The 21,149-nt window shown below is 38.7% G+C and overlaps 1 protein-coding gene across 2 annotated transcripts in view; it reads left to right on the forward strand.

Annotated features, from left to right (window-relative positions):
- Window positions 1–21,149, forward strand: part of TANGO6 (transport and golgi organization 6 homolog) — a gene marked incomplete at its 5' end in the record, with an annotated part of 142,882 nt that overhangs the window by 31,536 nt on the left and 90,197 nt on the right. For both annotated transcript variants that reach the window (XR_013992125.1, XM_081031006.1), the window contains 5 exons: window positions 1,698–1,810; window positions 3,609–3,785; window positions 5,208–5,340; window positions 10,535–10,726; window positions 15,995–16,129. Coding sequence is in view for 1 of the 2 variants with exons in the window: in XM_081031006.1 (XP_080887132.1) it covers window positions 1,698–1,810; window positions 3,609–3,785; window positions 5,208–5,340; window positions 10,535–10,726; window positions 15,995–16,129 (750 nt within the window). The remainder of the gene's footprint in view (window positions 1–1,697; window positions 1,811–3,608; window positions 3,786–5,207; window positions 5,341–10,534; window positions 10,727–15,994; window positions 16,130–21,149) is intronic.

Below are 21,149 nucleotides of genomic sequence, written 5' to 3' on the forward strand. Positions count from 1 at the left end.
TTATCTGGGAGAATCTCTTTTTTTACCTCCTGTAATTGGTGATATATAATTAGGCCTGCATATTACTTCTGAACACTGCCATACAATGCACCTCATTTAGCTGGGCTTATGGAGATTAGATCATGTACAGGAAGCTGGCTCCTTGGTTACTGAACTCCACAGAAGAGTTAGGAGGTTTAAGGAGCGAGAAAATTTAGGGTTGATTTAAAGGGACAGGGTTCTTTGAAAAAGCACAGAGATTTTTCCAGCTTGGGCCTCCATGGCCTTTCCTTTCCCATAAATAGCACTGACTCGTACATCAGTACTTTCTGTAAATAAGGGCCTCTTTAAGATTCCCTTTTCTCATCCTTTAAAACAGGACTGCGAATACAGACTTTGTGAGATTGTTATAATTTCAATGAGATAACTCTTTAAAGAATCAACCACAATATCTAGAAGATAAAAATCCTAGCATCGTTCCTGGAACACATACTAAGAGTGTCATCATTTTCAGTTCTTCTTTCTCCTTTTGTCATCATTATCACTGTCCACACTATCAGGCTGTAATTTATTATAAGAAAATTAGATTTTGAAATCCTATTATGTTTGACTGGAGTTTTGAATGGCATTTTGCACTTCTTAAGGTATTTTAAGTTATCCACTTGAATTATTGTTATTATAATTGGTTTATTTGTTTTATTCTGCTAAGTCACAAACATGACTCTTATTCATATTTATAATCACTATATTCATGACTCTTATTCATATTTATATTCACTATAGCACCTAGGACAGTACTTTGATCCCAGCGGGTATTCAAAAAAGGTTTGTTGAATGCTTTTTAAAAGATACAGCTAAAATATGTATCATAATTATTGTTAATAAAAACCAGCATTCTCACACTTTCAACCCTACCATGTTTCACCGAAAATAAGACCTAGCTGGACAATCAGCTCTAATGCGTCTTTTGGAGCAAAATTAATATAAGACCCGATCTTATATAAGACCGGGTCTTATTTTACTACTTCACTTATTTTACTTAGAGTAAAACAAGACCGGGTCTTATATAATATAATATAAGATCGGGTCTTATAGTAAAGTAAGACTGGGTCTTAATGTTAATTTTTGCTCCAAAAGACGCATTAGAGCTGATTGTCCGGCTAGGTCTTATCTTTGGGGAAACACGGTATAACGCCAGTGCAGGTAGGTACACAGCATAACTTCTCTGAACATTTATTAATTTGGAGAGAATAGGACATGCCATTGTAGTAGTTACATCTTAAGAGTGACAAATCTAGAGCAAGCTATGTTTCTGGTTTTTTCCCTTAGATCTAGTTTTAACTTTTTCTATTTGGCATTAATCGCTTGTTAGTTCCTTGGCACAGGGCCGTCAGAGTAAGAGAATTATTGTACAGATGATTAATAGACAGATTAGGAGACTCAAAGATAGTCAAAAGTCGGAAAATAAGGTGTCAGAAAATGGGTTAATTTACCCATTTCGCCCAGCAGTTCTTCAGGCTGCACACACACAGGGCTGCAGTCCAGTCTTCCTCCTGTTTCCGCCTGTCAAATGGTTTCATTAGCCTTAGAGCTGAAGTTGTTCGCTTAGGCCTAGAGTGTTGCTTAAGGTAAGACTCGAAGCCCTGCTGATAAGTGTATGTTGTTTGAGTCCCATTCCTCTGGCCTTGCAGTCACTCTCGCCATTTCCTTTTCCCTAGGTGTACGTGGTCGGGAATGAACCTTTAACAGTTTTGGTGGATTCTCTGCTACCCGTCCTGGGGGCGCTCTTTTCTCTCTACTGTTTTACCAAGCAGAGTGTGTCCCACATAAGGTAAACAACCAGAGAACCATATTTGTTTACAAATAGCAAAGTCTTTTTTGTTTTTTTGCACATTGTTCTTGTTCTTATTTTGAATATGACTTATGCCACCTTGTAATTGTTTTTTTCTTTCAAAGCCAGGAAAACATTTGAGAATCCTCTGATATTCTGCTCATTAGAAAAGAGAGCTTTACAAATTGCAGGGGGTTGGACGTAGTTTTTAGAATGACTTTCCTCAACCTCTGTCCTAGACGATCAGAGATGAAGTCTGTTTCCACGTATGACCATGCCACTGTTTGATCAGTGAGAAATACTGGAATTACATGTCTAGGAAGGAGGAGATAGAGGATGGATCATCACTGCCTTGTGGGGAGTTGAAATCAAGCTTGGGAAATCTGGATCTGAATGTAGCACTGTGTGATTTAGGCTTGGATTTGGTGTTAGTGTTGCACAGTGTTGTTTGGAAGGAAGGGGTTTCTTAGTTATCCAGAAGGAAGGTAATCTTTTGTATTGGAATTTAAGTAGGACTCATTTTGTATCAGCTCTATTTTCACAGCTATTTATGTTGTTTCTTTCTCCTTATAAGAGTTTATATCCTCTCTAAAATTCTACAGAATTCTGATTTTTGATGTTTAGAAATCCCCCTATGTGATCTGATACACAGTAATGGTACCTTCTTCGTTGGGTTATTACGAAGACTAACTGCATTAAACTGTTAAGCATTGTCCCCGGCAAATAGTAAGCTGTCATCATCATCATCAAATGGTGAAGGGAAGTACAGTTGACCCTTGAACAACATGGGTTTGAACTGCGTGGGTCCACTTATACATGGATTTTTTTCAATAAATACCTGTACTGTTTTTGATCCCTGGTTGGGAGTCTGTAGGTGCTAAGGGCTAACTATATGCATTAATCTATGCCATTTTATATAAGGGACTTGAAAATCTTTAGATTTGGGTATTTGCAGGGGGTCCTGGAACCAAATCCTTGTGGGTTGTAAGTTTTGGGGGAGTCAAAAGTCATACATGGATTTTCAACTGTGTGGGGGTTGGCGTCCCTAACCCCATGTTGTTCACAGGTCAGTTGTACTCAGTCTTGCATATTAGTCAAAGCTTACATACTGCCTTTGACGCTCTAATTTTCACTTAGTACTTCATTATAACCCATAGCCATAAGGGTACTGACAATAGAAAGTAGGGTGGAAGATGGAGACTGTAAATATGGGAATTTAGCTTTAAAGGCCATCCATATAATAACTCTTGTTTTAGTTTTGAAACCCAAGTCCCCACAGCACTATCTTGTCCACATCAGAGACTGAGACGGAAGAAGCAAACATTTATTCCATTCCTCTTCTAGTTGACTGGCACCGATAAAAGGGGGTGAGGAATCAGCAAGAATTTGTTGGTATACTGTTTCTTGGTCACCAGCTATTGGTCCCATTGATAGTAGATGGTTTTATCAGTGTAAACTTTCTTTCTCAGTGCCTGATTCAAAGGTAATGGGTACGCTTGGAATTACACACACACACACACACACACACACACAAATTGACGTGGGACTTACATGTCATATCAAGGTTGCTTCTAGAGCCAGAGATTAGTCAGTCACTCACTGAATTTCAGGATATTTTATTCTGCAATTCACAATAAGCATACATTCCACTCCTGTACTTGAGTAGTGCTAGTTGACTGTGCCAACTTTCAGAATGCAGTGGAACCTGACAGTCTTTCTTTCTTTCTTTTTTTATGTTAGCATGTCAGATGTGTAGAGTAAAATGACAAGCTCATTTATAACCGTTTTTTTCTGCCAGGTCCCTTTGCCAAGAGATCTTATTATGGATTCTGGGGAAACTGGAGAGGAAGAAGGCAATTGCCAGCCTGAAAGGATTTGCAGGGTTGGACAAATCTGTACCTTCTTTCCATTCTCTGTGTCAGTTTAGAGCTGCCACTCAAGGTGGCATTATGATTACTATCAAAGAGGCCATTTGGTGAGTCCACCCATCATTGACTGTCTTCAGATTTGATTGTACCCAAAAGGCCATTCTAAGACTTGTCCACTAAGGGGCGCTGATAGAAAGGAAACCAGAAACTCAAGTCGCTGAGGTGCTGCTGTTTATAATCTCTAAACGAAATGTCAGCTTTAAGTAATTCTATAGGTTTTACCTACTTGCTAGCTAATAGTAGGTGCAATTTACTGGAGTCACACAGCTCTGCATCGCAACAAGCTGACTTCCTTCACAAAGTCTTTGCTAGTGAATTAGAGTACAGGGCAGACCCATGTTCACCCTCAGCACCGATGCTGTTTCTGACTCTCAAAATGTGTGTATTCAGAGTCAGACTTACTCCTAACAGAAATTGCCTGACAGCTGTCTTTTATGGCGACTTTATGATGGGGTTTTGCTTTTCCTAGGGATTGATTAGAAGGTGCTTAATAAATGCTAGTGAAATGGATATTTTATTTCTCCAGCATCTCACCAGTGTATTTTAAATTATTTCCATTTTCTGGGTGATATGTGTAGATGTTATTACCTCAGAATATAAGTTCTTGTTGATCAGAGTCATATGGTATTTAACTGGTAGCAGCTACTCTATTTAGATTTCATATCACATTCAAAATGATGCTGTTTATTAAAGTGTTTAATATTTTTATTCATGGTTAATGTTAAGTTTTAGAACACTCAATATGATGAACTAGAGGAAAATAGAAAAAAGAAACATTGATTGCAAACAGTACAAAATCAATTTACTGAGAGTTGTTGAGCATTAATAGACTTTGTGGTTATAACTATGCATATGACTCTAAACTGAAAAAGTTTTAAAAATTTTGTCATTTTTATTTAAAAAATACTTTGAAACAATTTAACCTGGGACCAATGTAGTGACTATAGAGAGAATTTTATAGGTTCCCTTCGTGGTAGGAAAAACAGCGAATAGGCAGTGCGTGAGTGAATCTCCATCCATGACCGGGTCCTTAGCGTGGGGTCTCTACATGGGCTTCTAGGGGCCTATACTCCCCTTGAAATTACACACAGGAAATGTTTCTATATGCAAATGTGGATTTTTTTTTCTTCTGAAAATAGAGTCCATACTTTCATTAGATACTTAAAACACTTCATGTCTCCAAAAAGTTGACACTGAGAGAGTATTCTTCATGAATCTTTTCCCTGTCTGAGGAAATAACTATGCAGGACACGGCAGCCTAGCATCTGAGAATAAATACTTTTTATTCTCATGGAATAAATACTTTTTATTTGCATGGGGTCACAGGAAAATAAACAAAATTTTTAGATCTTTCTAACAATTTGCTTTATGGAAATAACATGTTACTTTAGGATATTATTAATGGGGTTTCAAAAAAAATGTCTCTGAGTGATCAATCTTACCAAGATAAATCTGACTCCACATTGCAGTGATGAAGATGAAGAAGAAGCACTATACCAGAAGGTGTCCTCAGAACAGTGTCAGGTAGAGCATCTTGGGGACTTGCTGTCCCACTGCCAGGAATGTGGTTTGGCCGGTGACTTCTTTATCTTCTGCTTGAAGGTAAGAACTACAGATTAGTTCATAATTTTAGGTTCTACATTTAGGTCCTATTAGGAGAAATAATCTGAGGACATAAGGGTAATTTATTTTTCAGTAGGTTTAATAAAAAGAAGACACTTAACTTCAGCATACGATTGAATGACTGCACTGAAATTTTAGAGATGACCAAAGCAGGACTATTGATCTGTGAAAGGGTTAATTTTGCTCTGTGTTGACAGTAAGAATTCTTTTGAAGTTAATAGCAGGTTTTACAGCTACAGAGTAATCCCTTATCCTTTTGGTTGTTTTGTTAGGTAGGTGGAAAGGAGAATTAGTAGCTCTGCCTCTCTCATTTCATTTTGTAGCCACTTGAAACCTTTTCTGGGTTTGTTTCTTTAGTACTGGTGGTTGTGCTTCCTTTTGTTGTAATTTCTTTCTTTTTTTTTTTTATTTTTCTTTTGTCGTAATTTCCAACAGTAACTGTGCCCCATAACAATAGTCATTATTTGCACTGTTTGAGACCATAAGCCAGGTGATCTCTGATTCCCTGTCCTCCAGCTCTGCCTTCTCTATTGTTTCCCTAAATAAAGTGTCTATTCTAAGAGAATGTTTATGGAGTTTAAGGTTGGTGTAGGTATGGGAAAACGCAAGGATGGAATTAGGGCTAACACTTCTGGAATTTGAAGTAAGGGATACTTTTTAATGTTTTCTCACCTTCCATGTTCATATCCATCTCCCTGTCCAGTCACTCATTGTAAATAACATTAAAAGAATATACGAGGTCTGACAATTAAGTTCTCAAACTCATCCTAGAAAAAGTGCTACATACCTCATTGCTGAATATCAGTACGGTCACCTTTGAAGTACTTCCCTTGGGAAGCTATGCATCAATGCCAGTGCCTAGTCCACCCTTCAAAGCAATTTTGGAATTCTTTTTCTGGAATGGCCATCAGAGTTGTCGTCATATTACCCTTGATGTCCTGAATGTCGTCAAAATGTCTTCCTTTCCATATTTCCTTTGTCTTCGGGTAAAGAAGGAAGTCATTGGGGACCAGATCAGGTGAGTAGAGAGGGTGTTCCAATACAGTTATTTGTTTCCTGGCTACAAACTCCCTCACAGACAGTGCCGTGTAAGCTGGTGCATTGTCATGATGCAAGAGCCATGAATGGTTGGTGAAAAGTCCAAGTCGTCTAACTTTTTCATACAGCCTTTTCAACACTTCCAAATACTAAACTTGGTTAACTGTTTGTCCTGTTGGTACAAATTCATAATGAATAATCCCTCTGATATAAAAAAAGGTTAGCAACATTGTTGAAAAAAGTTTGCGAACTTAATTGTCTCACCTCGTAATTTAAAAAGTGATCTCCCTGACTAGTTTAGTACCCATCTGGTACTATATATAGTTATTACCATATTATTGACTATGTTCCCTATGCCTACTTTACATCCTGTGATTATTTTGTAACTACCAATTTGTACTTCTTAATGCCTTTTTCTTTTTCACCCTGTCCCGCAATCTCCTTCCATCTATCACCCCAATAAATCTAGTACCCATCTGACACTATACATAGTTATTAGGTTGTTGCAAAAATGATTGTGGTTTAAAAGGTTAAAAATAATTGCAAAAAACGCAATTACTTTTGCACCAACCTAATATTATGGTATTGTTAATTATATTCCTTAGGTTATACCCTACATCCATCCCCGTGACTACTTTGTAATAACCAATTTGTACTTCTTAATCCCTTCTTCTTTTTCACCTATTCTCAACCCCCTTCCCATCTGGCAACCATCGAAATGTTCTCTGTATCTATGAGTTTGTTTCTGTTTAGTTTGCTTGTTTATTTTGTTCTTTAGATTCCACATATAAGCAAAATCACATTGCATCTGACTTTCACTGTCTCGCATACTCCACTCAGAACAATACCTTCCAGGTCCATTCATGCTGCTGCAGATGGCAAGAATCCATTCCCTACCATGGCCGAGTAATATTCCATTGTATATATGTATGACCTCCTCTTTCTCCATTCTTCCATTGACAGACACCCAGGCTGCTTCAATATCTGGCCATTGTAAACAATGCTGCAATGAACATATGGATACACATGTTCCCTTGAAATAGTGTTTTGGGTTTCTTCAGATAAATACCCAGAAGTGGGATTACTGGGTCCTTCTTTGTTACTTGTTATAGCCTTTGTTTTAAAGTCTATTTTGTCTGGTGTAAGTATTGCTACCACAGCTTTTATTTTTCCTTTCTATTTTCGTGAAATATCTTTTTCCATCCTTTTACTTTCAGTCTGTGTGGTTTTTGATCTGCAGTGAGTCTTATAGGCAGCATAAGGGTCTTGTTTTCTTGGATAACAGCCACCCTATTTTTGATTGGATCATTTAATCCATTTAAATTTAAAGTAATTATTGATAGATATGTAGTTGTTGCAATTTTATTGCTCATATTTTGCATCTCTCTCTTTTTTTTTTTTGGTCTTGAAGTCCCTCTAACATTCCTTGTAATATTGGTTTGGTGGTGAGGAACTTCTATAGCTTTTTCTTGCCTGGGAAGCTCTTTATCCTTCAATTCGAAATGATAGCTTTGCTGGGTAGAATAATTTTGGTTGTAGGTACTTGTTTTTCATCACTTTAAATATAGTTCCTCCCAATTCCTTCTGGCCTGCAAAGTTTCTGTTGAGAAATCAGCTGATAGTCTTATGCGAGCTCCCTGTAGGTAACTGTTTTTCTCTTGCTGCTTTTAAGATTCTTTCTTAGTCTTTAACCTTTGGCACTTTAATTATAGTGTGTCTAGGTGTGGGCCTGTTTGGATTCATCTTGTTTGGGACTCTGCACTTCCTGGGCTTGTACATCTATTTCCTTTGCCAGGTTAGGGAAGTTTTCAGTCATTATTTCTTCAAATAGGTTTTCAATCCTTGCTTTCTCTCTTCTTCTGGTACCTCTATGATGTGAATGTTGGTACGCTTGATGTTGTCCCAGAAACCCATTAAACTCTCCTCATTTTTTTGATTCTTATTTATTTATTTTTTGCTGTTCTGATTGGGTGTTTCCTGCTACTTATCTTCAAATCGCTGATTCAATCCTCTGCTTCATCTAATCTACTTTGATACCCTCTAATGTAGTCTTCATTTCAGTTATTGTAGTCTTTATTTCTGACTGGTTCTTTTTTATGTTTTCTATCTCCATTTTTATGTTTCTTAGCTCTTTGTTGAAGTTCTCCCAGAGATCATTGAGCATCCTTATAACCAGTGTTTGGAAGTCGGCATCTGGTAGATTGCTTGTCTCCATTTTGTTTAGTTCTTTTTCTGGAGCCTTGTTCTGTTCTTTTATTTGGAAAATGTTTCTTTGTCTCCCCATTTGGGCTGCCTCCCTTTGTTTGTTTTTATGTAGGGTTGCTGTGCTTCCCTGTCTTAGTAGAGTGGCCTTATATAGTAAGTGTCCTCCTTGGTCACCAGAGCCAGGTGCTCCAGTCTTGTCCTTTGTGTGGATTGTGTGTGCCCTCCTCTCATAGTTGAGTCTTGATTGCTGTTTGCATGTCAGTGGAAGGGGTTGACCCTCAGGCTGATTGGTTATGAGGACTGGCTGTGAGTACAGTGGAGGAGCTTTGTGCAGTGGCTGACCCTACAGAGCAGGGTTTGCTCTAGTGGACCTCTGGTGCCAACCCAGTCTGCCCTTTGGGTGTATCGTCCTTGGAGGTGACCGAGTGATGCTCTGGCCTAGTCCAAAGCTGGCCACTGTGCCTGCCAGCCCCAGGGCTTCCTGGGAAGGGACCTGCTGCAGGCCAAGTTTAGCCACAGTCTGTGCCTGCCCAGGGCCACCTGGCATGAGCTGCAAAGCAATCCAGAGATGGCCACCACTCGTGCTGTGCTGGAGGGGCCTTGAGAGGCCAAGCAGCAAACCAAGGCCAGCTGTTGCTAGTGCTGGGCTTAAGGCTGCTCAGCCAGAGATATGAGACATACCAAAGCCAGATGCTGTTTGTTTGGGTTTTGTGAACCTTTGAGAGATTTTGGGAAAGTCTGCAGCATGATTCAAGGCAGACTGTTTATAAGGAAAAGCCACTAAAAGTGGCTTGGGTGTGCTGAAAAGTTGGGTGGGGTGGAGTCTCAGGGCATCATTAGGGGAGGACAGACAAAAGATGATAGCCAGTTTGATGGAGACTCAGATATGGCGTCTGCCTGCATCTGCACACAGGGAGTGGGAGGGCTCAACAAAGAAACACTGGCTTCCATCAACTTCTCCTTGTGGCAGAAAGCTGCCCCTTCAGCCCTCAACCTGAAGCTAGACAATTCAGTTCCTCCTCAGATGTCCCTGGTGCCTTTTGACCTGCTGCCCCAGGGTTGGAGCTCGGAGTGAGTGAGACTGTGACTGTGTAAGTCCATGCATGGTCCCTTTAAGCGGAGCACCTGGGAGTGTATCTGCTCTCTGTCTCACTCAGCCATAATCTCTGCTGGTTTTCACAACCAGAAGTTATGGGGACTTCTTGGCACTGAAACCCTGGGCTAGGGAGGAGCTGGGACCCCTTGCTCCTCAGGGGGTGCCCCCACAGCTGAGATATTTCTCGTTTTTTAATTGTCACATGCAGGTGTGGGACTAGCCCGTTCTGTGTCTCTGCCCCTCCTACCAGCCTCGAGGTTTCTTCTTCTGTATGTCTGTAGTTGTAGAGCTTTATTTCAGCTAGACTTTAGGCGATTCTCAATTATGGTTGTTCTGTGGTTTAGTTGTAATTGATGGTCCTGAGAGGACGTGAGCACAGCGTTTACCTACTCCTCCATGTTGACTGGATGTCCTGAAGCAGGTTTTTCTATCTGAATCTCTTGGGTAGGAATGAAGGGATGGTCAAAGCTCTTTCTGAGTCTTTTGTTTCTTAATAACTAGCTTAAAATCAATATCCCAAAAAGGGAGCTTCAGGGTGGCAAAACTGGTTCCCTTCATCTGCAATGTATATTTTTCACTCCACGTTATTTTTGAGATCGCTTTATATTGACACCCATGTAGATCTAGTTCATTTACTTCAACTGGTGAAATATGATAAATTCATCACAATTTATTTTTTATTGCCGGATGTTTTCATTTCCAGTTTTTGGCTTTTATAAATAATGCTACAGCAAACACAGACTAGTGCTTTAAATGCACAGTTCAAATAGAGTTTTCTAACTGTTTTTGAAGCTCTTAGTTATGTAGATTTTTTCTTTTACCCCACACTGATAGGAGTTGACTCATGTGGCCGTGGAAAATGAAGCTGAGTTAAAAACGAAGCCCTACTCCAGCAAAAGCCTCTTGGAATTAGAGCAGCACCAGACTCTTTTGGTGGAAAACCAAGAGCAGAAGCTGCTGGTCCTACAGCTGATGGCTGTTCTGTGCGAGAGAATGTCTGAGCAGATATTCACAAACATCACTCAGGTCAGTGGCTGTCACATTCTGGATGGTAGTTGTCCATTTTGGTTTCTTTACATACTTTCAAAAAATGTTACTCAGTGTGTGATTTGATGACACCTGCATCAGTGTTACCTGGAATGCTGGTTAAACATGCAAATTACTGAGCTCACGTACACCAGACCAAAACTTGGGAATCCACATTTTTAATAAGCTCCTGAGGTAATTCTCAAGCATATAAAACTTTAAGAACTGTTTTAAATATTACATATTATATCACAGTGGTTTTCAACTTTTGGTGCAAATAAAATCATCTGGGTTCTTTTTCAAGATATTGATGCCTGGCCCACTTTTAGAAATTCTGATTCAGCATGTCTTTGTTAAAGCCTGGGCATCTGTATTTTTTTAAAGCTCCATGGATGATTCTCATTTACATCAAAAGTTGAGAATGATTAGAAACTCAAATTTGAAAAAAAAATCACTAATGAATAATAAAGCTTGAATTTTACAGGTCTTCTAACTCACAGCTTATCTCCACAACAGCCTGTGAAGTTTTAAGACATTTTAAAAAATGCTTTCTGAGTAGAGTAACTGTGTGAATCAACGCCGAATTTTATTGGCTCAGAAATTTTTACCAGTTTCTTTTTTAATAGGAGATAAAAAATAATAACGCATAGACAGTACAGTTGCCATATTTTACCATTTTACCAGAATTAGTTGTTGCTTGGTTGGGGAATAATCAGTTGTGAGATGGTATGATTGTCACGCTTAAATCTGATTCTGCAGCTCTTTGTATCCTTCTCATTGTCGTCTGTCTTCCGGTGTTGCTAAGCAGCATTTCAGTACAGCTCCTGCTGAGAAAATTTGCAGCTGCCTGTCAGCTCTGACTTATCATGACTGTTTAATGAGAATTATGGTCATGATTTCTTTCCTGGCCTCTTATTCCTTCAGTTCACTGACCCTGTGTTACTCAATAGGATGATTTGTTTCTCCTGTGTTTATATCAGTTCCCTAAAGACTTTTTCACACAGACCTTATGTTTTTGTCTCAGGATGCTAGTTGGAAGGGGAAATGGTCTAAAAACTGATATGACTTGAGCTTTTGCACTTATCTCCCTTTAGTCCTAATTAAGGAACAATGGTTTTAGGCTGATGCAAAAGTGATTTGTCCCATTAAATTACTCTTCAGCTAAGGTTCAAGTATGTCAAGGACAAAAAGAACCACCAAAAAAGTTAAACTGCATTTAGTAATCTTATTGCTAGTGATAATTTTGGTATATTATTTTAAAATACACACACATTTGGGTAAGTTGTAAGTAACAAATGTTACAGTAATTTTGTTAATATCATTGGGAACCAAGATTTTCAGTAGAAGAAAAAGTATTATAAAATTAAAGAATGTGAATAAAAACCCTATAATATTTCATTTCAGTTGGAAGAGTATGAACTCATGATTTATTTTTCTATTTTTTAAAAATAGATAACTTCTAGCTCAGTCCACTATCAGTGCCAAGAAGCAGTGACAACCCAGTAGCAATAAGCATCCTTTGTGCCAGCTTATAGTTTCTAAACACCATTTCCTACTGAAAGAACACAAAGCTGTTGGATTAAAGATTTATTTGTGGTCTTGGATAGGAACTATACACTGTAGGCCTCGGGGCATCTTGTTGTACCTGAATACAAGGAAGCTATCTGAGATTAATTGTCACGGCAGTAGCACCTAGGAGCCAATTTGAAGGGACTGCACTGGCCTTAGATAGCACATTTTGAGCATGAAAAAGAATAATGCCTGCAATGGATCGAAACACATCAAAGTTAGAAAAATCTGAGTTCCCACAAAAACCCCCGTGCAGGACATCTTTGGAGGTTGCTAGGGCATCAGCTCATTATTTTGTAAATTGATAAATGAAGGCAAAGAATAAAGCATTTATCTCGCCTTACCTTCGGAACTATATTTCAATGTAATGAAATAGTCGATAAAGGAAAAAAATTCTTTATACAAGAATCACAGCTAAAAAAATTCAAAGAGAACTAGAAAATTACGTTTTGCAATCCCTTAATGAAATAATGGATCTAGGTAACAATCGTCAATGTCTGCTAAAACCATTAGGAGTACTGTATAATGAATGTAACTAGGCCAAATACACCTGAACCAACTGATCCTTCCCCGCACCAGCATTTTATTATGAAAACTTTCAAGTTTGAAAGAATTTTATAGTGAATACCTATATACCCACCACCTAGATCCTGCTATTAGTATTTTGTTACATTTACTTTATCATATACTACTAATCCATGCTAACATCTGCCTAGCTATCTCATTTTTTATGGATTTCGGGGCTAATGCAGATATCAGTAGATGACCCCTAAATATTTCAGTATGGACAGCTTGATCTTACCATCACCATAAGTAGACAAGCAGACCTTATATGCCTCCTGATGTAATGCAATAGGAAGTATGTAGCACCACCTGCCAAAAAAATATTAAAATTAAAAAAACCCAAAAGTGAACCTGAATCTAATCAAGGAAACTCAGGACAGAAGAGCAAGTTAATGCCATGAGGAAGCAATCGGCCAAATCCAGAATGTGGGAAATTCTACAATGCAAATGACCCAGATTCTTCATCAAATAAATGGCATGGAAAGGGAGCAAGATTGTTGTTGTTTAAAAGGGACCGAAGGGACTATCAACTAAATGTAGTGTGTGGATCCTGATGAAAACAAGACATTTTGAACAGTCATGGACCAAGTATTAGAAGATATAGGGATTGTTACTGTGTGTAATCATGGTATGGTGGTAACACACGCTCATTGTAAAGACATGTAAACAACATAGAAGTGCAAAATTTAAAAATTAGGGACTTCGGATTAAAGATGGTGTATTATTGAACACATGTGTTTATCTGCACCCTCTGGCAACAACCATAGGGACCAACAGAGCGGGAAAGGAGAGACAGTAAATAAAAGAGAACAAAAACATTTGGAAACTGGAAAACAGTAGCTGATTTAGCAACTTCAGGAAATGGAAAGCTAAGTGCCTGCATGGGAGAAGTCAAGAAACAAAGCAATATGTTTCAATAAAACTTAAAAAAATTTTTTTAAAAGAAAAAAAAAAGCAAGCTACTTCTCACTGTAGAACCCTGGAAGGACCGGAGACCCTACCTAAGCTCTAAAGGTGAAGTCGAATTTAGAGCTTAAAACAGGTTGAAAGGCTCTACTAGCTTCAGTAGACCCCTTGATTCCTTCTTCAGCTTCATGCAATCACCTTTTCTTCCCTCCCAAGCAAAAGACTGGAGGTTTATTCTTGAGAGAGGTCTGGAATTGGGTGGTACTAGCAAACTGAAAAACTGGAGGATTAAACTGATAGTGAGGCTTCCAGCCCCCTTTCCCTCAGTTACCAGAATGTTGGCAGCAGATTTATACATCCTCATAGGATTATTGTGAGGATTAAGTGAGTTAATACCTGTAATGTGTCAGAATGGTACCTGGTAAATAGTAAATGCTTAATGTCATTATTAACCAGCTAAATCATTAAAAGTGGTTGCCTTTGTAGAGCCAGAATCAAATGGGGGAAATTAGATAGGGCACTGCTATATTTTAATTATATACTTTCAGGAATATTTGGCTTTTTAAATTATGCACCTTTACAAAAAAAGTTAACTAAAAAGTAAAAGTCTTTCCCCTCTCCCTGCAATATACATAAATTCTAGAACAGACTTCAGTCACATACCTATCCTTGTGGCTGACAGCCCCACCAAAATCACAGGAAATGAGTAGTAGGGGGAGGTGCTGTTGTCCAAACCAGTGTGGTGGTTTTGTTGTTACAAGAAAGTTTGGGGCAAAGCTGGCTATCATGTCATTTAACAGCTCCTAGGGATTTTTTTTATATATAGACACACATAGAAAGTTTCCTTCTTAACAAAAATGGGTTGATATTACTTGTTTTGCATCATATATGTATATGATATATATATATATGTATGTGATATATACACACATATTATGTATATATATATATATACGTATATATATGTATCGTAGAGAGGAACTTAGAAAAAGAAGGCTAGATAGTTCTATTTCAGTAATTTAACAATACTGGTGCTGAAATAGAAGCTTCCGATAAAGAGTGCTTTAGAAAACTCCTTGAAGGCAACAATAGGTGGCCCAAGATGGCAGATGCAGCAGTTTCTCTAGAAAGGACCAGTGTCCTTAACTTCAAGTATCAATAAAGTCCTACGCTAGAGAGGGCGGTGAAAATTGCCATAATCAGCATTGTTCATTTTAGTAAGTAGAACTTTTAATAACCTTTATAGCTTCCTGCCTTGCTCCAAAAGACAAGTGTTAACAAGCCAAGATTTTACTTTAAGCTTGCAATAAAGATTCTAGCATAGCATGTGATTTGCCCAGAGAGTTGAATACGTAAGCTTGCATGGTTTTTAGAGGCTTATTATGACCTATTTCAGCCGTCCCATTTTCAAAATTACTTTTCCCTTTTGAGCCATTAATCCTAAATGTGTGTGTGTGTGTGTGTGAGTGTGTGTGCACGCGCGCGTCTGTCTATGTGTGTGTATACATGTGTATGCTTTTATTCAAAGGTATTTCTACTTAAGGTGATTGATCCACATGCAGTTAAAAAAATGCTGCTGACCAAATTAATTCCATGTAACGCTTAGTTGTTAGCCAAATGCTGTGTAAAATCTTATAGATGAATAATCTTAATCCTTTAAAAATATTTGATACTTAGAAAAATGATGAGATCATTTGTACAGATTGTTTGAGGACACTGGCTTCCAGATAAAATTGGACGCCTCTTTGCTTACTGGAATTAGATTGTCAGAATGGCAGTCTAACGGGTGGGGGAAGGAATCCTTGAGGAGGAAATCTCATTAGGAGAAGCTGATCTAGGACCCTCTAAGATGATCAGAAAGTAAATGGCAAAATTCATGGAAGTGAAGGAAGTTGGATTAGTATGTTAAAACTTTTGAGAAGGTATACATGGGTTTTCTCACTTACTGACTGTATGGCCTTGAGCAGATAACCTCTTTAAGACTCAGATTCTTCATTTCAAAATGAGGATAAGAGTACCAACCTCCTAGAGTTGATATGAGACCTCAGTGAGATTGTGCATGTAAAACACAGAGCACCATGCCTGCTACATAGTATCAGTTGTTCTGGAATGTTCTTGCTATCATGGTGTTGTGTGGAAGAGGATGAGGGTGTGGAAAGGTAAAATGTAAGGGGAATGTTGCAATTTTTTTTCTTACTCTTCATGATTCTAAATCCCATTTCTGTGTAGGTGGTAGACTTTGTAGCAGCAACCCTGCAGCGAGCATGTGCAAGCTTGGCCCACCAGGCAGAGAGCACGGTGGAGTCACAGACCCTGAGCATGTCCATGGGCCTGGTGGCTGTCATGCTGGGAGGAGCTGTTCAGGTGAGTTGCAGGCATGACCCAAACCTGAATGGAGGGAGGGAGAAAAGAAAGAGAAGAGACAAACCTCTTATTTCCCCTCCGTACCCTGGTGAGAAATAAGAATGGATATTGCATTTGCACATAGAAAAACCAAGATAAACAAGTCAGATTGTTAATGGGAATTGTCTCCAAAGTAGATGACAAAAAAATTGTGCCACTTCCACTTGGTCACCTGCTTAGACTTCACCATCAGAAGGGAAGAGCCCTTTGTGACTTGGCATAAGCTTGACTTGGAAACACCTGGCAGAGTATTTTGTATCCATGGAGATTACTGAATTCTCTGACCCTCTCTGTAAAGGCGCTCCAAAGCTGGTCCCACTATTGTCGTCCGGGGAAAACCTTTGTAACCTGCTGGTTATTTGGAACTCCATCTGTTTTGCATATTACATTTTAGCACAAGATTCATTGTTCCACCTATATCTTGTAGCAAGTTAAAGCTTTGTTTCCAGTGTATAGATCTTCTACGTCGTACTTAATTTGTAATCTTTTAATTTAGTCACAAAAAATATTTACTGTATGCTTGCTATGTGCCGGATACTGAGCTAAGGTGCTGGAAATACAGCAGTGGACAAAGCAGACGTGGTACCTACCCTCATGAAACTTATAGTCCAGTAAGGGAGTCAGATACCAAATAATTATTCATAAAATATACTTGGAATTGAATGAAGTGCCTCAGAAGAGAAGTGGAGGCTCCCAAGAGAACATATTATCCAACCTAGGCTAGGAAGGTCTCCACTGAGGAAGTGTAAGTTTAAGCTAAGACTTGAATGATGGATAGGAATTTAGGAGTGTGTGGTGCAGATGAAGGAAACTTCCAAATAAAACACCCTATACAAAGGCTGGGAAGCAGGAAAGAGCTTGGAATACTTGAGACACTGATTGAAGGCCGGTATAGCTGAAATGTAGAGACCAGGGGTCAAAGTAGTGCCAAACAAGGTGGGAAGGTAGGCATATGTGTGAGAACCGTTATTTACATAGCACAGTAGGTCAGCAGACTACAAGAGGCAGAATGGGCTTAGTGCAAGTATTAAATCTAACCTGAAATCATACTGGCCATAACTCTTAGCAATGAGCGGAGAACTCTCTGGCAATGGATTATTGAGTTTGAGGATTCAAATCTGATACTCATTCTTGATATGTTAGTATTTGCCTCTCTCTAGCCTGTCCTTAAGGGGGAAAGGAATCTTATTTGGGCCTGTTGTTAACATGAAGTTCATTTCTTGGTAAATTTACTTGGTATTTCTAATTTTATATTTACCATGTAGTTTCAGAAAAACATTTTTGGTTCAGTTTCTAGAGTTGTGGTATGTTCTTGCATTTGTACTGTCAAGGAGGGATTCACTTATGCAGTAGTTTTTGTTAAATTATATTGTTATTGGATTTAGTTGACCTGGTTGATTTTGTTGTTGAGTATTAATTTGAATACTCTTTGTTTACATGAGAATGTGATTTTTTTTTTTTTTGGCTTTTCTTTAATTTGACACTTACCATTGTAAACCCCATCCCACATGGAAAATGGAACACAGATATCTCTAGTTTCCTTTCTAGAAGCCCATTGTTGGGGGGCTGGCAGTATAAATTAGTCATGGTCTAAGAGTGACTCACCTGACTTATGCAAATCTACGTCCCTTACCTGTCCCTGCCCTTCCCTGAGCCATGCTGACTCACTGATTGCATCCGGAACTCTGACTTTGCAGTTACCGTACTTAAGTGAACATACGAGTAAACACGTCACCCCATACTTTTGCCCTAAATTTATTACTTATTTTTTCTGTTTCATTCGTGGATTTGTAGGTGGCTTCTAGAGTAATGCTGGGTTTTCTGTCTTTGTAGTCGGAAAAAAAGTCACAGTTCTGAACTATGTTTTCAGATACTCATTGTCAGGCTTAGGGTTTTTTGCTTCAGCATCTAGAAAAATTATTCTGTACCTATTCCCAATTATGATTCATTGTTTTAGCTAATGAAACAGAATCTAATATCATTTGAACCTTTCTGTCCTTTCTAATTTATATAATTAAGGTGACTATTAGAGCAAAGTGTCTGGGAAGAGCAGAGTTAATTTGGAGAAAGTGTAAGCTTACGACTTCTAACAAGACATCTGTAATTCCAAACTCATTTTCTAAATTTCAAGGTCTGTCATCACTAAAAGTAGTATGATGTTGGTAACTTCCCTGTACCCTGAGGAAGCCGTTTCTGCCTGACATTCCTGGGCCCGGCAGGTCCTCTGAAGCCCTGCTGCACAGAGCTGACCTCAGCTTTGAGGTACAGGTGGTGGAGCTGGGGCTTGAACCCAAATCTTGAGATTTTGTACCACATTTTATGAGAGGATTGTAGAGTGAACTCATTGAAGAGATATTTATCAAGTGCCTTTTTGCCCTCATGGAGCTTACCTTCTAGTGGTTGTGATTCATCTGAGGAATTCTTAGTAATTTTTTTTAAAGATTTTTATTTTTATATCTTATGTCTGTCTTTATGTATAGCTCACACAGGGCATGTTGCGTGCTGACTTAGAACAAAAGTCAAAATACCACTGGTAAATAAATTCAGTGACATTATGCAAGTAAGGATCCAGACATGTAAAGTGGTCAGCTAAATATCTGAAACAGGTGATATACAGAAATGAGAACACAAAGAATAAATGTATTTTTCAGAATTAGGAATTTTTAGGTCAGAATTTTATTTCTGGAAGAGACCCTTGGATTCTTCCAAAATAGTGATTTTCACTGGAGCCTGATAAGGCAGGATGAGGGTGATGCCTGCCCCGGAGGGGAGCTTGGTAAAGTCTCAGGTGGGGCTTTTTCAGTGTCCACTGCCCTCCTCTGGCTGTCATGTCAGTTCTTATGTTTCCCTTAGAAGCACCTCTCACCACCGTCACTCTTGGCCCCATCAGTCCAACCCTCAGGTCCTAAATTGAAGTCTTGCAGAAATTTCGAACAACTCACACAACTCACCTTCTAACTGGTTCACTGCTGACACCCTGAAAGAAATCATAGGTGTGGGCTGACATAGCTCTGCTCATTCCATTCCTGAAGCATTGCAGAAACTCTGGAAGAGAGGCCGCCAGATAAAGGAATCTGTCACTCACTGGGGGCTGCTCCTTCAGGCCTCAGGGCTTTTATACAGAATTCTGAGATCTGTGCTGAGAAGCAGTGACAGGAGTAGAAATGAGGGCTTTATGGTCTGTTCTCAATTTTGATGGTGGCCCCAGGTAACCCTTGAAAAATAATTAGCATTTTAGTGCTTCCGTTTCCTCATCTACCAATTAAGTGAATATTATTTCACACCTCAAATTTTTTGAACATTTATGAATAGTTGGTACCTATAGTCTTAGATTTCCTGGACTATTCTAATGGTGGGAAATCTGCAGGCTTTTGAAGCTGAAAATAAGCATTGCTTTAATTGCCTTGTCAACTATTTGATTCATAATCCATCTTACCTGCCCATGGTGATTAGAGAAGTTACCCAGTATAATAAGATGAATCCCCCAATGACGAAGAAGTTTGAAAACAGAGAGAAAACACGTGTTGTTTTTTAATAGACTTTAGTTTTAGAGCAGTTTTAGGTGCACAGAAAAATTGAGCGGGCGGCGCAGAGGTTTCCCGTATACCTGACCCCACACGTGCTATCAACATCCTGTAACAGAGTGGTATGTTACAGTCGATGAACCTACATTGATCCATCATTATCACCTAAAGCCCAGAATTTACATTAACGTTCACTCATGGTGTTGTGCACTCTGGGTTTTAACAAATGTGTATTGACATGTATCTGCCATATGTAATGGTAAAAATCCTCTGTGCTCTGTCTAGTCATCCTTCCCTCCCCCTAAAAACCGCTGATCTGTCTCCACGGTTTTGTTTTTCCTAGAATGTTGTATAGTCAGAATCATTCCAGACTGGCATCTTTCACTTAGTAATATGTATTTAAGGAGCCTCCATGTCTTTTGTGGTTTGATAGCTCATTTCTTTTCAGTGCTGAAGAATATTCCATTGTCTAGATGTATCACAATTTACTCATCCATTCACCTACTGAAGGGCATTCTGATTGCTCCCATGTTTTGGCAGTTATGAATAAAGCTGTTATAAATATCTGTGTGTAGGTTTGTGTATGGACATAAGTTTTCAACTCATTTGGGTAAATAATAGGGAGCATGGTTGCTGGAATGTATGATAAGAGTATGTCTAGTTTTATAAGAAAATGCCAAACTGTTTTGTAGAAGTGGCTGCACCATTTTGCATTCCCACCACCAATGTATGAGAATTCCTTTTGTTCCATATCCTCACCAGCATTTGGTGTTGTCAGTGGTTTAGGTTTTAGTTGTCCTAGTACCGTGTTTCCCCGAAAATAAGACCTAGCTGGACAATCAGCTCTAATGTGTCTTTTGGAGCAAAAATTAATATAAGACCCGGTATTGTATTGTATTGTACTGTATTATACTGTACTGTTCTGCACTGCACTGCACTGTATTGTATTGTGTTAGACTCGGTCTTATAGTAAAATAAGACTGGGTCTTATATTAGTTTTGCTCCAAAAGACGCATTAGAACTGATTGTCCGGCTAGGTCTTATTTTTGGGGAAACAAGGTAGGTGTATAGTGATATTTCGTTGTTTTAATGTGTAATTCCTTGATGGCATAGAATGTTGAGCATTTCTTCATATGCTATATATCTGTGTATCCTCTTTAGTGAGATATCTAGTCAGGTCTTTTGCCCGTTTTTAAATTAGGTTGTTTCCTAATTGTTGAGTTTTAAGAATTCTTTGAGTATTTTAGACTACTGTCCTTTATCAGATATGTCTTTTGTAAATATTTGCTCCTAGTCTGTGGCTTGTCTTCTCTTTCTCTTTTGTCTTTTGCAGAGCAGAAGATTTTTAATTTTAATAAAGTCTAGCTTATCAATTATTTCTTTCATGGGTTTCTTTCCTTGGTATTTTATAAAAAAGTCATCACCATACCCAAGGTCATCGAGATTTTTCTGTGTCA

This window comes from Rhinolophus hipposideros (genome assembly GCF_964194185.1).
Source record: "Rhinolophus hipposideros genome assembly, chromosome: 21".
Classification (NCBI taxonomy): Eukaryota; Metazoa; Chordata; class Mammalia; order Chiroptera; family Rhinolophidae; genus Rhinolophus; species Rhinolophus hipposideros.